Raw genomic sequence first — 18,281 nt, 5'->3', positions numbered from 1 at the left:
GGCAAGATAGTTTCATTGTATACAGGTGGTTCCAAGCCAGAAGAAGCAATTACAAATCAATTAATATTTTATGAGTGTTGGTTAAAGTATTAAAAAAGTTTGCTAAAAGTAAAATCTAACAGTAAGTGGATAGGAATATCATACTCTATGGTGGGCAGCATGGCTTTGTAAAAGGTAGCCGCTGCCTCAGTAATTTCCTCAGCATTATTAGGTAATAATGGTAATAATCGGCTACATGAAGATTATAAAGAACAAGCCAGGAGAGTGACTGAGAGAGAAAAAGTGACTCAAACTGTTTTGAGTCACTTTTTCTGCTCATATTACAGCTGATATCACATTTGCCAATTTTTCTGCTCATATCACATTTGCCAATTTCTGCTCATATTACAGTTTTGTTTTCGTAACGAAAACAAAACTGTAATATAAGCAGAAATTGGCAAATCAGGAAAACCCTAGAGAGTTTTTAGCTATGTGACAAGTAGAAGGAAGAATGATCATGGTAAGATGACGTTAATGGATGAAAATGGTAGAATGGTAGCTGCTGCAGAAGACATTGTTGTAGTATTCAGTGATCAATTTATAAGAGTGTTTCATCCTGATCAGGGTGGAATCATGAGGAACTTAAGTAGATGACATAGGAGAGGATGGCTTAATTGTGAGTTACAAGAGGTATTTGAGGAAATAAATAACCTTGATGGCAATAGGATTTGATGTCATATCACTAAGCATCTTAAGGGAATGTTTCAGGGAATTGGCAGTAGCATTGGCATGCCTGTTTAATAAGAGTCTTAAAACAGCACAGGTTCCAAGGGAGTGGAAGGAGAGTAAAATTGTTCCACTGCATAAAAGTGGTGATAAGACTAACTTCAAATTATAGGCCAATCTGTATATCTGGAGTTGTAGTGAAAGTACTGGAGAGAGATTGGTGAGAAGCAGGATACAGAAATGGGTTGACAGCAGCAGTGTTGTTAAAGGGAGATCATGGTTTACTAATTTATGTACTATAACAAGGTGACAAATACCTCGGGCAGGGGAGATGTATATATAGTGGTGTACTTGGATTTTGCAAAGTCTTTTGATAGACTGCCACATGAAAAACTGTTAAGTAAATTGAAACAGATGATTGGATAACAGACTTCTGAGTTGGATCAGTCACTAGCTGTCAGACAGGTATCAGAAAGTTTTATATAGGGGTGCAGTATCCCAAAAGAGAAAGGTCACTAGTGGTGTACTGCAGGGGGCCAGTTTTGGGACCATTGTTGTTCAATTTGTATGTTAATGATATTGGTTGGGATGGGTTTAACTAGTGATATGCAGCTGTTTGCAAATGATGCAAAACTGGGGGGGGGGAAGCAAGCAATGCAGAATCAAGTGAATGTTATGGCATTACAGGAGGACAAATAGATTGCATGAATGGGCAGGTAAGTGGAACTGTTCAATTCAATGTTGCAAAGCCTAGTCTAAGGTTTTGAGATTTGGTAAACAATGATGGGATGCAAAATACTCACTTGGTGAGGTAACTTTAAAGGAAATGAGAGATCTAGGAGTGATGGTGGACAAGGACCTGAAATTCAGGGGGACCACATTGCACAAGTTGTGAAGATGCCACATTGGATAATGGCAATGATGCAAGGACTACGTCATGCAGAAATAGAGAAGTTATGATGCCATTGTATAATGCCTTGATCAGGCCTCATATGGATTATTGTGTACAGATTTGGTAGCCGGGTTTTCATGGTGATGAGGATATGTTGTAAAGGGACAAGCGAAGATTCATACAAGTAGGGTCAGTGGAATTTGGAGTATGAGGACAGATTGAGATAATTGAAGTTGCAAAGCCTCATGAATAGGAGGAAGAAGGGCAGATATGATTGAGACATATAAGCTAGTCAGGGGTTGTTATCAGGTTGACATGGAAAAGATTTTTCATAGAATGGAAGGGGGGGTAGAACAAGAGGCCATCACTGGAAACCTGTATAAAGAAGGTGTGAGTCGAGGAGTGAGAATAAGGTTCTTTGCATGGAGAGTTGTTGGTGAGTGGAATTCATTCCCTGAGTGTGTTGTGAATATAGACACATTAATTAGCTTAAGGCACAGTTGGATGACCACTGTGTGCAATAGTATGTGCCTCCTACGATGAGTCTCTGACTCCATAGAGAACGGATGATGATAATCATTAGATAAGAGAAATGCCTAACCATGATAATGCTGGACTTTGCAAAAGCATTTGAACAGAGCACTGCATGGAAAATTATTACAAAAGTTTCAGCTTTGAATAGATGTGAAGTTGGTAGTGGATGGAGGTGGCTGAGAGATAGACTCCAAAGAGTAGTATAAATGGAGTGGAATTTAAGAGAATGAGGGTAACTGTTGAGTACCTCAGGGTTCTGTTCTAGGGCCACCACTCTTTCATTTGTATATTAACGATATAAGGAAAGATTTAAGAGGGGATAATCGGTTGTTTTCTAATGATACAAAACTGGGGAGGATAATAATTGATAAAGGTGATGTAAATATCTTGCACGATTTAAATAAATTGGCATTGTGGACAAAGGATAATGATTATCAATTTCATGTTGCAAAATGTAAGGTTATGCACTTCAGGTTGTAAAGGTTACATACTGTATATTACATTGATGGTTACATGATTGCAGGAGATTGGTGATGCTAGGGACTTTGGAGTAATGTAGGACAAGGAGTTGAAGTTCAGAGAGCAATATTGCAAAAGCTGATTAAAATAGCTCTAAGGATTACTTGAATGTTGAAAAACATGCTAAGTAAAGATAAGGAGGTTATTGTCCTTCTTTATAAGGCCATGATTTGACCATGTCTTGATTACTGTGTACAGATTTGGTCACCCTGTGGCTTTTGGATTAAGAAGGTGGTGCAGAGAATTCAGACAAGTGTCAAGCTAGTGACATCTATGGAATCTTCCTCCAAGGATAGGCCAAAGGTGTGTGGGTTGCAAAGTTTAGTGGATAGGCATAGAAGATGAAACATGATAACTTATAAGTTCATGAAGTGTTCTATAAGTTTTAATAAAGGAATACTGTGAGCAGACATACACAAAATTAATAACAGAAAACTCGCATACAAAGATTATTTAATAGTATAATTTTTGCCTGTGTCACAGCCATCTTCAGTACATTTTAAGCTCAAATTAAACAGTAACTGACAATTCCAAAAAGCACCACCTAAGTGTAAAATAACTAAAAAGGTCAATAAATTTCCTAACAAAAAAAAAAAAAAAAAATTATATATACAATAAAAAGTTAGGAAAGATTAGCTGATTTATAAAGTGCTATCTCCCATAAAGGGGATAGACATAAACTATCGGATCTGTTTAAGTTAGGAGAATGAAGTAAAGTTTCACTTGTTTCTTTATAAAGCCGTTCCATGAGGAACCGACTTTTGTGAAGGACTCTTGTCTTTTTCCAATGAACTCTATGTCTAGTGATGATGGTGTTCTACAAGTCCAGACTGTTCAGGTTCAAGGTATTCAATATAAGATTGGTGTTCTTCTAGCTGAATAGAGGCAGATCTTCCTGTTTGTCCGAAATAAGATAATCCACAAGAGCAAGGAATCTGGTAGACACCTGGATAATTAAGATGTGGAAGCTTGTCCTTAGGAGAAGTGAGAAAGGTGGAGATTTTTCTGAACGGTCGAAAGGCAACAAAAATATTTAGTGGTTTTTAAACTTTTGCTATACGTTCACTAATGCCTTGTACATAAGGGATAGGAATGCGCGTTATTTCTTCTGTATTTGAAGAGGAAGACATTAAACTACTCAAAGCTCTTTTGATGAAGGAATTCTTATATCCATTAGATAGAAAGGAAGAAGTAATATATTGCAGTTCTTTCTGTAAAAGATCGTCTGAAGAACAAAAGGAGGTGGGCCCGATGAACCAGTGTTTTAATAGTTCCTGCCTTTTGACTGGGTTGGTGATGAGATTCAGCATGGATATAATGGCCTGTATGAGTCTTCTTTCTATAGACTGAGAAATATAGGTTACCATCTGGTTGACGAAGAATTAAAAGATCTAAAAAGGTAACTGCTTATTTGATTCTACTTCTAGGATAAGCTGGATCCTTGGATGAAGTTCGTTTAACTTAGTGAGAAACTGTTGAAGTTCATCAGAAGAGCCATTCCGTATAACAAAAATGTCATCGACATATCTGAACCAATGAGTAGTTCTGGGAGAAATGTTGTCAAAGATACGTTGTTCAAAATGTTCCATAAAGAAATTGGAGATAGCATGAGAAAGAGGATTGCCCATTGCTGTTCCTTCAATTTGTTGCTGCAACTTATTTTTAAAGGAAAAATAACCAGAATGTATTACAAAATCAAATAATTTTACAATGTCTGAAGGAAATTCCTGTTGCAGTAATTCAATGCTTTCAGATAGAGGCACATTTGTAAATAAAGAAAGCATTGAATTACTGCAACAGGAATTTCAGACATTGTAAAATTATTTGATTTTGTAATACATTTTATACTTTTGCAGCAGCAATGCTTTCCAAGTTCACTAGAGCCCTGTTTGCGGAAACATGCTATACCACTCGAAGGTGGAGAATGACTTGACTGCAAGAGGCTATATATTGGCATCGACAGTCCTTTAGTAATCTATTTTAAGATTGAGATGAGGGCACTTTCCATCCATGATTCTTCTTGCCAAAAAAATAGAAATATCCTATTGGGTATTGCCTTTTGTGTTCAAATATCTCACTTGCAGAGAAGAAAAGGGAGGTGGGGAGAGCAAAAGAGAGAGAGAGAGCAGATATGTGTATGCCAAATGTTGTTGCTCTATTTGTATACTCTTGATTCAAAAAATATACAATGGCTACATTTTGAAAGGATAACATAGGTAGTGCAGAATGTTTCAATATTGTCTAAAAATACTGAGAGATTTTCCATTAAACATAATTGATAATCACAATTTTGGTTTAACCTTGATTTGAAAATGAATAGCTTAAAGTTTTACATGTTATTTTTTAATTTAATAGAAGAAAATTGAGAAAAGAAGACAGTAAGAAGAGTTTAGCCAGCGCTGCTATTTTTGTCTAGTAGTGTAAATGATAAGGGGAAGATGAGTCAGATTTTCCAAGTGTTTTTGCATATATTCTTGTTCATAAACAGGAGCTAACTAATGCAAGGGTATACATTAATTAAAAAATTGCATCCAACATTTATGAATATAAAAACCATTAATAATATAGTTTTATTTTATATTATTTATTTTTTAAATTTAATTTAAAAAAAAAAAGATGCTGAGTAACATTTTTATCATTTCTTCTGTCAATAAAGTTTCTTAAAATAAAGAAATAAGCAAGAACCTCAAATGAAGACCTAAACAGATCTTTCAAAAGGAAAGGGAGGGGATCAGATTTCAGAGGATATTTGATATCTGCAGTGGAGAAATGAAGTGGTTGGTCTGAAACGTGCAATTCAGAATAACAAAATTACTCACAGGATATACTCTAAACAGTGTTCTTCAGTCTTTTTTTTTTTTTTTTTTTGACTCAGAATAAGAAATATTTTTTGATTGTAATGTGATGAAAATTATATCTAATTTTCATAAAAACTTGATGCGGGTCATGCATTTTCAAAAAAGCAAGAGAAAAGTCAGCAGATAATTATGTAAAGTCATTCAGCATTGTTTTCATCTTGACAGCATTTCTGTGAAGACATTGTTGCCAATTAATGTCTTCAGTACTAGTTTCTGGTACAATACCAGTTTCTTTTAATGTGTATATGTGTACATTCCTGGAGATGACTTTAATGTAAATATCAAAGAAGATAATTTTAATGTCATTAAAATCATCTTAAAACAACAGTTGCTTCCATAAATCTAATATAATAATTCTGTATTCTGAGGAAGACAGTTCATTCAAGGCTATTGTGTGCAAGATAGCCCAGTAAGACAAAATATGTTGTTGGGTGCCACTATAGATAAGGGTCCACAGAAAGGTGTGGATGCCATGCATTGGCAGATTAGTACAATGAGTGCAAGCTGAGCAGTTATTATGGAGGACCTCAGCTATTGGGACATAGATTGAAGAAAAGAAAGGAAGCATGATCAGATGCAAGTGGAATGTATTATAGTTACTAAGGGATAATTACCCAAAACAGCATGTCACAAAGGGGACCAGTGGTTTGAGAGTGCTGGATCTAGTAATAGCATCAGAAGATGTATCCATAACTAAGGTAAACACTCTGCTTCCAATCAGGGGGGAGAGACCCGTCTTTTTTTGAAAGGTTGCTAAACACAGGGAATTCTCTGTCAAGAAAGGGTTTATGTTGAACTAGAAAGCTGATAATTATGACAGAATTAGGAGGCATCTTGGAGCAATGCCATTGCTAGAGAAACTACAAGGATGGGATGTCAGTAGTGCATGGAAGGCAGTCAAGGATTGTTTGAGAGATGCAGTATCTAGACTGCATACTCACAGTCAAGCTTGTGAATGTGCAAGAGAATTGACAGTGTCTCTGATGAAGTTGTTCAATCTAAATGTGAGCTCTGATAGTTCCATTACATAAAGGTGACTTCAAGACGGAAATAGCCAACTATAGATCAATTGATATATCAGGAGTTGTTGGAATAGATGGTTGAAGATGGAATCCAATAGTGGGTGAATAGGGATACAATATTATATAGGGCAGCATGCCTTTTGTAAATGGTATGTCCTGCTTTTGTAATTTAGTCACATTTTATAATAAAGTGACAACAGAGATGGATAAAAAAAAAAGGCTATACCACAATACTGCTAGACTTCGCAAAGGCATTTGACATAATACCACATGGAAAACTATCTCAAAAGTTTGAGCAAAGGGGACGAGCGGAATGGACATGAAGCTGGTAGCACAGATGAGGGGTGGCTGACATAAATAGACAGACACCAAAGAATTATATACATACCAGCCACTTAATTAGAAACCTTTATGCACATATACATAAATGCCACTTATGCAATAAGTGACATTTATGTATATGTGCATAAATTTATGTTTTTCCACTTGGTTATTTAAGTGACAAGTATATGTAAAATACTTGGTCATGTGTGTGTCACCACATGTTCTAGGCAAACTATTTAAGAATGCTGCTGTTCAGTAGTCATCAACAGTGTTGAACACAATGGGATAAACAAATGATCTTTCAGAGTTTGATAAAAGGCTTATTGTGGGTGCCCATCTTGCTGTAACCATGATTTCGAAAACAGCAGAGCTGACTGCTTTCTCAAAAGATGAGATATCCTGGTTGTTTAGTCAGTGGAAAAATAAATTGCATTGCTTGTCTAAGAGATGTAACTGTGTTCAAAGACAGTCTCTCAGGAACAAGATTGCTGTTGCTTCTCAAGCAACAGCAATCTTGTATGTTAATGATATAGGGAAAAATTTAGTGTGTGTGGGGGGGGAGGGATATTCAGTAGTTTGCTGATGATACAAAACTGGGGAAGGCAATAGTTGATAAAGGCGATGTAGATTAGATATATTGCAGGATGATGACATTGCAGGCGAAGGATAATGATTGTCGATTTAATGTTGCAAAATGTAAGATTATGCACCTCAAGTTGAAAAGGTTATATACTGATGGTATCACACTGATGGTAGATGTTAAAAGATTTTCCACTTGGTTATATTATAAATTAAAGATGCCAAGAAATTATATTCTTGGTTTCATCCTTTGTCCAAGTGTAAGCAAACAAAGTTTGTGCATGAAGTAACTTCATGACAGGGCAACTTGTATATAAGAGCTAATGACTTCACATCAATTGCCTTAGTATCCCATAGTGCAACACATATCCACAGACATGTATAATGCTATTCATATTCTGGCTCCCACTTATGAGACCTCAAAGGTTGAAACCAGTCTGGGTAGTGGTCCTTTCCATAATGCATAGCATTATACATGTCTGTAAGGATATGTTGCATTAAGCGCCTCCATAGCGCAATTGGAAGAACGGCGGTATGTTGCACCCTTCAATTAGGAAAAGGCCTCAGTTTGATTCTCGTCATGACGGGAGGAATCTTTATATGGACTTTTTCAATCGAAGGTGAGTTAGCCGATCTCATATGGAGGTAGCAGGGTTTTTTCCCCTCCCAGAAACTCAGGTTTTTCATCCCGTATACAGACAAATTGACCATACAGAACACACTCAATTTACAGACAAAAAATACTGGTGGTGGTGGGCAGTAGATGGCATTGATGTAGATGTTCAATGTAGTGGTGAAAACGGAGAATTGTAGGTGTCCCCCCGCGAGGAGTCTACGGACTCCTTGGAGGTGTCACGAATAATAATAATAATAATTATGAAATACTAAGGCAATTGATGTGAAGTCATTAGCTTCTATATACACGTTGCCTTATTATGAAGTTACTTCATTTCTGGAACTGTAAAAGCTTCCAGTGCTGAGCAACATCCCGCATCTGCAGATCCAACTTTCTTCTACATGAATACAGCAAAATCATGGAAATCCAAAATCTTCCAATCCACGAAGACATCCCACCCCTAGAAATAAACAGGCTAAAGTCAAGGCACCCTCCAATCTTAGCAGCAAAAAATCTTGCAGAGACAAGTTTCAACATGAAGGAGAAGTGGAAAGAGTCCTGGTGTAACACTGTTCAACAGGGATGTTTGCTGAATTAGTGGACCCAACACAGATACCTTCAGGTTTTGACCTACCTCGGAAAACTTGGTCTGCCTTTAACCGAATCCGCACCAACCATGGCAGATGTGCAGACCACTTTTACAAATGGGGGCATGATTGCCTCACCCAGGTGTTGACTGTGGATCACCCTGCCAGACAATTAATCATACTACAGCAGAATGTGTCCAAATATAGTGGAAACTTGTCAGACTTCATCCATGCTACACCAAGTGCAATTGACTGGATAATCAACTTAGACATTTAGTTGTAGCCTATTCTCGAGTGTCTCTTTTATGACTATATTATGTCTTATTATTGTACATATGTCTGTTACTATGTCCATATATATTAGGGATTAATGTAATGTAACTTTTCATGTGTGAGCCATATGCTAAATAAATACATAAATACTTAATTTCATGCGCAAACTTTATTTGCTTACTCTCGGATAAAGGATGAAACCAAGAATATAATTTCTTGGCATCTTTAATTTACATTGATGGTACTGGATTGCAGGAAATTGTTGAGTCCAGGGACTTGGGGGTAATGGTGGACAGAGTTCAGAGGGTATATAGCAAACTTTGGTAAAATAGTTCAAAGAATTACTTGGATGTTGAAAAACACACTGTTCTCTATGAGGATAGATTGAAGGTATGTGTATGTGTCACAGTCCAGTTGACAGGCAGAAATAGTAGACATGAAAGAAGCTAAAATTAAGTTACCAAAAACATTTTATAAGATTGACACAAAAGAAAATTTTCAAAACATGACAAATAGTGTGAGAACTAGGGATTCATCTCTGGAAGTTTATAAGAAGTGTTATTAATAAGGGAGGGCTGACTAGATTTTTTGTTTATAGTGTAGTAAATGAGTGGAATGGATTGCCAAAATTAGTTGAGTGCCCTGACAGTGAATGAGTTTAAGGAGAGATATGATAAGTATTGTTAAAGTTAGTGTGAGTCTACTGTGTTGAGTCTGACTCAATGGAGATACACACACAATAATAATGATGAAAAATATCATGACAATGATAAAGCATAATTTTTATTTTGAAAAAGTGGAGATCATGAAAATTAAGGCTTCTCTGAAAGGATATACTAATTGATAATTCTGAATATAAATAAGGTAATTATGTTTTGCTGTAAAATAACAAAACAGCAACATCAGGTTGCTGTTTTGTTATTTTAATTATTGGAAATAATTAAAAACTTATTTCCAGTAATCTGTATTTTTCCTAAAAGACTGTCCAAGAATCAAAAGGAAAAAATAAAAATGCCATGATACAGTTTAAACTTTTTTGAATTTTAAAAAATTATTAATTTGTATAAAATTTTAATTATTTTTAAATTTTTTTACAAAATTTACATTTCTGTTTTGATATTAATTTTGTCACTGTTTTACTTGAACAAAATTTTGTCTGTTATATATTCAGTATAAATGGATGCTGTTCATTTCTCTGTGAAAAACAGTGAGCCAAGTTTTGCACTGTTAACTTTTATTTAAAAAAAATTTTCTTTAGTCTAGGATTTACTCGTGTAACAACTGTGGACCAGTTGAGAAACAGCTTTCCTTCACTGGATGCAGTAGACCATAAAAGAAGATCAAATGTTGTATGTTATTATATGCATAAATCTAAATGAATTAGTACACTTATTAAATTTTGCAATAACATTTTGCTAATAATCGGTGTGTACCCGAGATCTTCTTAGTTATGCCTTTGTACTGTATATGTATTGGTTAAATATAATTAGAGTAAGACATAATCTATTTTTAACAGAAAATAATGCCTAAAGATTAATAAATTATTTTACTTAACAGATTTCTTTTATCATTGCTTTGACAACATATATAAAAATCTGCTATGTACAGTACACAACATTCAGTTTGGTCTAAAGGCCAAAAGCTTATAAACTGAATGTCATATGAGAGTGGACTAAGTCCTGTTGATTTGAAGTGAGTCATTATGATTTCAATTTTAATATTCATTATTGCTTCTACAAGTTCTTTCAAAAACTTTTCTGTCTGTCTGAATCTTATGGATTACTTTGGTTTTCTAGTTCATTTTATTTTTTTCATGTTGCATTAGAGATGAGATTTTGTTATTCTTTAATTCTAATAATGCTGTTCTACTAGTATCTCTTAGTTACTGGTTTTGGTGATCTTATACTTTGGATTTGTTTCTTACTTTAGTTTTATTTTTCTTACTAAAGTTACTTTCCATTTTTGGATATATATATTTTTTTTTCTTAAAATTTTTCAAAACATGTTACCTATTCTTCTGCTGAAAACTTCTTTGTCCTAATTGGAATACATTACCAGAATACCAGAATGTGTTATTAATGCGAGGATTTTAAGATTTGGTATGATAAATATGTTGTCGGTTGAATGAACCTCCCACGATGAGTCTGCTGACTCCATGTAGGGTGCAATAATAATAATAATAGAAAAATGCATTTTTGCCCACATTATTATAGAAGAACTAGATTCTTGATGAACAAACCTACGTGAATTTCTTTCATGAAAATACCTTCAAGTTAAAACTGCAGCGTATTGAAAAATATATTTTTCCACTAATATACATGAACTCAGTATTATCGAATAACTTTGGGAATGGTGTCTTTGAATAGTGGAGTTTTCTGCATACTAGAGACCTCTAGAATAATGCTCTTTGCTATAATGCACAAGCACGTGCTAAAGCAGTGCCATCATCCATTGGATATAAGAGTTTTGTTGTCATAATACTAGTCCTCTCATTTCTGCAATGCATTAACAAAAAAAAAAAAAAAAAAGAGAGAGAGGAGAGAAAAAAGAAAGGTACCTGAGTGTACTGTTATTGGGAATATGAAATTTTAGTTCCTGAAAATTAATACAGAATGCTTACATCAGATGAATATGCACATAATAAGGAAACCTGAGTAGCAAAAAACACATCACTTCAGTCATCTTTCATTTGGTAAAGTAACAACAAACCACCAAAGTTTTCCTCGCAATGCACAAATGACAATTATTGCTGGAAACTTTGCAATGTTTGTTAGTTTATTTTTGCAAATTTAATGCAATTTGTGCAGTTAACAAAAAATTATTAAAGAAGATTAAATATATTTCTTAACCAACTATGAGTGAATGACAGTTTACTTTGAATGTGCATATTCATTGATGTTGTAAACTGTTCTATATTACTTTTAAGAAACTTGCATTCCAAACAAATGTACAGTTTGGATGTATCTTTCATTTTTTTCCCCATTTGTTTTTCCATGTGCATCAATTATTCTTATTAATTGTGATATAATCACTGATATGAGGTGGACATTTAAAAACACAAGAGAAGAACATGTTACTTGTACTTTTTCAGAAATGATTGCAATATTGTTTGTTTTTTTCGCTAAAAGTGGGAAAGGGAAGATATAATTTTCAACATTATTTGTCTACTTGACACTAAATAATATTTATTTTTCAAATAATGCTTTTTTTTTTTGAAATATGTTTCTAAAGCCTTTTATGTGTCTGAGGAAAGATAGTGAAAATGTTGCCCTGGTATGATAATGCAGACTGGAGGAGAAAAGCAGTGGTGATGAATAAGATGATGGCAGAATGTGTAGGAAAAGAGATCTGGAATATGTGGGGTACATTTGAGGATAGATGAGAGCTGTATGTAAGAGATCGATTACATTTGAATGCAGATGGGCACAGGCATTTGGGAAGAGTGTTGTTTTCTGGGCAAGTTTTTTGTGAGAGGGAAACTGGAATTGCACAGGTGGAATGTTGCAGGATAGTGGCTTGAGAAATGGGGGGGTGCACTATATTACAGAGCTAGGTGGAGTATGAAGGGGAGAAATAATGGCTATAAGAATACTGGCAATATGCTTGTTTTCCTGTATATGAATACTGGAAGCATTAGGAATAAAGGGAATGAGTTTGTGACGTTGACTCAGCCTCTCCAAATGTTCGTATCAGTGAAACTTGGTTAAACTGAGGAGGATGTTCTAATAGGAATACAGATCAAAGGATATAGCATACTTTGGCAGGATAGGGAAGGTAAACCTTGTGGTGAAGTGTTACTCATGATAAGAGATGAATTGTGCACTCTTAGGGCAGAAAATCTCAGTGGAAATAACACTAATGGCTTTGAGAGTATATGGTGTGAGATAGATCTTTATAAGACAAGATATTTAGTGGAATGTTGCTACAGACCAGAGAATATAGGTGGTGATGAGCTGGAAATGTTTAGGCAAATTAGTTTGTCAAATGAAAAGCAAGTGATCATTATGGGGGGACTTTAACCATGGGGATATAAACTGAGCAGAGGAGATTGCCATTCAGTAATAAGGGAAGTGAATTTTTGGATTTCTTGAAGGACAACTGTCTTACACAGTATGTGGTGGAGGGAACATGAATAACATTGGGGAAAGTAACCATGTACCCCTGACTTGGAGGATGAATGGGAATGTGGAGGTATTAAAACAGAATGGCAGGAATGCAATGGATGAAATGGATGAAAAAAAATGAAGGAAGAGAAGTCATTAGTGCATGGGGGATACTTAAGTAGAAAAATTGTTGGCAGTAATGCCAACAATTTTGATTACAATTTTGATTTCACTTGAGGTACACAATACCAGATTGTATACCTCAAGTGAAGAAGATAAAGCAATTTGGAGTCAAATGGATTACAAAAGGAATAAAATGGGAATTCATCATCATCATGCATATCAAGGATTTAGACCTAGTGTAGCCTGTTCCGGCCTTAGAAGTCATCGTTGAATCGTTTAAATTATTATTATTACCCCAAGACCTCATGGAGTCAAAGACTCATCTGGGAGGTCCTTTTATCTCACTCACACACTCACACACACACACACACACACACACACACACACACACACACACACACACACACACACACACACAGCTCATCATACCATGCCTTGAACACATTCAAACTCCTTGCAGACACCACACTCTCAAGGCAACGCATTCCAATCATTCACAACTCTGCACGAATAAAACCTGCCTCTCACTCCCCTACTCACACCCTCTTTATACAGTTTCCAGGAATGACCTCTGGTTCTTCCCCGATCTTCCACTGTTTTCTGTAGAACTTCTCCAGCATTGATCCTATGACACCCCCTTACCAATTGTAGGTCTCTATCATATCTCCCTTCTTCCTCCTATCCACCAGACTCTGCAAATTACATCTTCTCAATCTTTCCTCATATTCGACATTCCAGAGGTCAGAAACTACCTTAGTCAATCGCCTTTGGACCCTTTCCAACATCTCTTCATTCTTATGAAAACCAGGTGACCAAATCTGGGCACAATAGTCCATGTGTGGCCTAATCAAAGCCTTATACAATGGAACAAGAATCTTCCTACTTCTACAAGTCAGGGTCCACTGTATCATTCCCAGAAGCCTTTGTGTTGCCTTCACAATTTTGGCTATGTGTCCCCTAAATTTTAGATCCTTATCCACTATCACCCCCAGATCTCTTATTTCTTCCACCTCCAACAATATATCCCAACAAGCATAAATTCTGCATCCCATCTTTGTTTTCCAAATTTTAAACCTTACATTTTGCAACATTGAATTTACATCTCCATTTCCATGCCCAATCACTCAATTTATTCAAGTCTTCTTGTAAGGCCACAACACCTTCGCTACTCTTCATGGTTCGTCTCAACTTTGCATCATCTGCAAACAACTGAATATCTCCATCCAAATCTTCACCCATATCATTAATACACAAGTTAAATAGTAATGGCCCCAAAACAGACCCCTGAGACACTCCACTAGTGTCTTTCCTTTTCCTGGATATCGCTCTCCCCCATACACAACTTGTTGATACCTATCAAATAGCCAGTCTCCAATCCAATGCACTAATCTAATATCCAACCCCATCTGCTCTAGTTTGACTATCAATTTATTATGAGGTACTCTATCAAAAGCCTTTGCGAAATCTAAGTATATTACTGTGTATCCTTCTCCTCTGTCCAAGGAAACGGTCACTTTATTGTAATAAGTAAGTAGATTACTAAAACATGACCTCCCTTTAGCAAATCCATGCTGTCCATCAAAGATAATACCATTGTTGTCAATCCAACTCTGGATCCTAGTTCTCACAAGCTTCTCCAACAATACTTAACCACAATACCTGACACACAGATAGGCCTATAGTTTGATGCTTGAGTTCGATCACCTCCTTTATGAAGTGCCACAATCTTGCCCTCCTTCCATTCCTTAAGAGGTCGTCCTGCAAAATATTTAAAAATAACAGGTGTAATTAACTCTGTATTTAAACCAAACCTAGTTCAAAAACAAACCAGACTAAAAGTATACAATACATTAGCCATACCGGTCTTATTGTATGGAAGTGAAATTTGGACAATAAAACAAAAAGACAAACAAAGATTAATAACAGCAGAAATGAAGTTTATGAGAAAAACTGCAAAGTATACTCTATTTGATCACAAAAGAAATGAAGAAATTATGAAAGAATTAAACCAAGAATCAGTAATAGAAAAAATTAAAAAATATAAACATAAATGGATGGAACACGTTCAAAGAATGAAAATAAAAAAGATTACCAAAACAATCCCTAAAGTACAAAGCTATTAGGAAAAAATAAATAAATAAATAAAATGGGAATTGCATAAGAAAAACAGATTATGGAAGGCATATAAAGAGAGAGGTAGAGAGCAGTTGTATGAAGAATATAAGGCTTAGGCTAGAAAAGTGACTAGTATTGTACGTAGATAAAAAGTAGAAGATAAGAAGAGACTGGCACTGCAATCCAAGGAGAATCCTAAGGAGTTTTTTCAATATGTGGTGAGTAGGGGGCAAAATGATAGTGGATGGATTATATTGCTGGGTGGAGATGGGATTCAGGTTGACAAAAGCAGATGACATAGTTGAGCTATTTAATGATCATCTTATTAGAATGTTTCATTCTCATACTACAGGCTTTATTCCTAGAAGGATAATGAGTGGTGAAGTATTAGAAGTGCATGAAGAGGATGTATTCCAAATACTGAGTATGCTAAATGATAATATGCTAGATGGAATTTTACTACGTGTTTTAAGAGAATGTGCTGTGGAAATGAGTGTGCCATTAACTTGGCTATTTAATGAAAGTCTTGCAATGGGAGAGGTTCCTGGAGAGTGGAAGGAGGGTAAGATAGTCCCAATGCATAAGTGTGGTGGTAGAATGGAGGTATCAAACTACAGGCCTCTTTGTATTTCTTCTATAGTTGTTAAGATTTTGGAGAGATCAATAAGAACTTGTATACACAATTGGGCAGATGAAGATAATATTATTTATTCAGGCCAGCATGGATTTATTAAAGGGCACTCTTATTTTAGTAATCTGGTTACCTTCACAATAAAGTAACAAGAGCAATGGATGAGGGTAAGGCACGCACTGTGATTTTTTGGGATTTTTCCAATGCATTTGGCAGTGTCACATGACAAGTGATTTTTAAGTTGAATCGTATCGGTTTAGATACAGGTTAGTGGATTGGATTGGTGATTGGCTCTCTGATAGATATCAGCGTTGCATATGGGAGAACACTATCAGAGAGTAGGAAGGTTACAAGTGGAGCTCCATTGGAGGTTCGGTGACCATTGCTGTTTCAGTCTTTGTCAGTGATGTTGTCACAGGACTACAGGGAGATGTTCAGTTGTTTCAGATGATGTGACGTTTGGGAGGGTTATTAGTAATAGTAATCATTTTTTGGCTCTTTAAGAGGATTTGAATAAGCTTGAAATTGGGCAAATGATTGGGGATGTCAGTTTAATGCAACTAAATGTAAGGTTTTAAAATTTGGGATCCACAGATGGGATGCTTCATACTCACTTGGAGGTATATTTGAAGAAGTATAGGAAGCAAAGGATCTTGGGATGATTGTGGATAGAGATTGGAAGTTCCAAGTACATATTGCAAAAGATATCTCAGCGAATTGTGACAATCTTGAAGAGAACATTGACCATGAGAGGTTAGTGTGCTGGTCTCATTGTAGAAAGCTGTGATCAGACCAGATCTGGTTTTCTGTGCTCAGATCTAGTTACTGGAATTTGAAGGGGATGAAGTAACCTTGGAGATGGTGCAGAGAGACAGATAACAAAATTGATATTAGGACTGTACAACATTGAATATGAGGATAGACTGAGGACATGCAGATTGCAGGATTTGGTGGATAGAAGGCAAAGGGGGAGGGAGGGATATGATCGAGACATTTAAGCTGTTGAAAGTTATTATTGTATTAATGTCCGTGTGGTTAGCCTAGTGGCTATGCACTTCACAACCTATATGCCTAGGGAAGGAGTCTCCTAGGTTAGATTCCTGTTGATAACATGAGGAGCTTAAGGATCTTTTTCAGCCATAGCCAAGTTAGCCGGTCTTGGGCATGGACAGCAGGGTTTTTCCCTCCCAGTTTATCTGGTGATTTTTCATCCTGCAAGCAGACAAACCAGCCCTGTGAACACACAGGCTATAGTTATAGGATATAGTGCTTAATTCCTCGTTAGGAGGGCTCAACCAGTCCTAAGGGGCGGTCGAGGAATGGGGAAACCTTACACAAATAAAATTTTTTAAAAAATCGTATTAATGCTGAGGAGATTTTTCATATGACAGAATAAGGGAAAGGAGCAAGGATAAGGGCCATCTCTGGAAGTTGCAAAAGCAGGTGGTGAGAAAAAGGGTAAGAAGTGTTTTGCATGGAGAGTGGTAATGTAGAATGCATTGCCTGAGAGGGTGGCGAACATGCAGATTGTGGATGATTTTAATGAGTAGTACAATATATTTTGTGTTGACCTTCCATGATGAGTCTTGTGACTTCATGGAAGTCAGGAAAATAATAATATAGCTGTGATATGACAAGCAGAATTACTAAAAAAGAGTTTCAAAACATTCAGTTGAGCATTCTTTTATGGTAATTTTACATACTAAAAAAACTATTCTCAGTAGTTTTTGTTCCACACACGCAGCACATGAAAATTCACCTGGTTTATCAAAATATTAACTGTTCACTGAAATGAACAAGATTCTCCCTCACTTTTTTTTAATGAAATATGGTGAAATTGTGATAAAAAGGTAATGAAAATATAGATGATGAATAGACTTAAGTGCTCTATTGATATACAAAGCACTTTTATATGAAAAAAAGTATGAAGATCAGAAATGATAGTACACTAAGCATGTGAATTAAATATATTATGCTTTCTTCCCATGTAATGAAGTTTATATACATTTCATCTCAATGATTTTTGCAACTGTTTCCAGTAAATTAGTGAAATAAAAAATGGAAGTAATGCTTTAACCTCCCTACCGGCCGATGTGGATGAAATAGTGAGACCAAATTGCACTTCTTATCCATGTTATTCAATGAGTGTTACAGAATCGTATCAAGATTTAGCATGAATGTGTAGACGTTGTGGCCATTTGGAGGGTTAAGAGTGAAAGGGATGGGAAAAGCTAGATTGAAAAGTCTCAAAAATTATGGAATTAAATTTCATCGTCATCATCAAATTCCTAACATATACCCTCAGGGGGTGCACGGGATAAATATGATAGTACTACGTGAAAAGTTACACCATTACTAAGTTCCAATCCACAGTTTTCCTCCAAATTAATCTGTTATCTG

General features: G+C 35.8%; 1 protein-coding gene across 1 annotated transcript in view; it reads left to right on the top strand.

The window, feature by feature from the left end:
• Positions 1-18,281, top strand: part of LOC150108459 (haloacid dehalogenase-like hydrolase domain-containing 5) — a 156,080-nt gene that overhangs the window by 21,116 nt on the left and 116,683 nt on the right. Inside the window, exon 4 of the mRNA XM_090390471.1 lies at positions 10,168-10,258. Within this exon, the coding sequence (XP_090246597.1) occupies positions 10,168-10,258 (91 nt within the window). The remainder of the gene's footprint in view (positions 1-10,167; positions 10,259-18,281) is intronic.

This window comes from Typopeltis vanoorti, chromosome 3, assembly GCF_054136105.1.
Source record: "Typopeltis vanoorti isolate ZY-2024b chromosome 3, IOZ_Tvanoo_1.0, whole genome shotgun sequence".
Classification (NCBI taxonomy): Eukaryota; Metazoa; Arthropoda; class Arachnida; order Uropygi; family Thelyphonidae; genus Typopeltis; species Typopeltis vanoorti.
The sequence above is the reverse complement of the archived record's forward strand: the minus strand, read 5'-3'. Positions and strand labels throughout refer to the sequence as shown.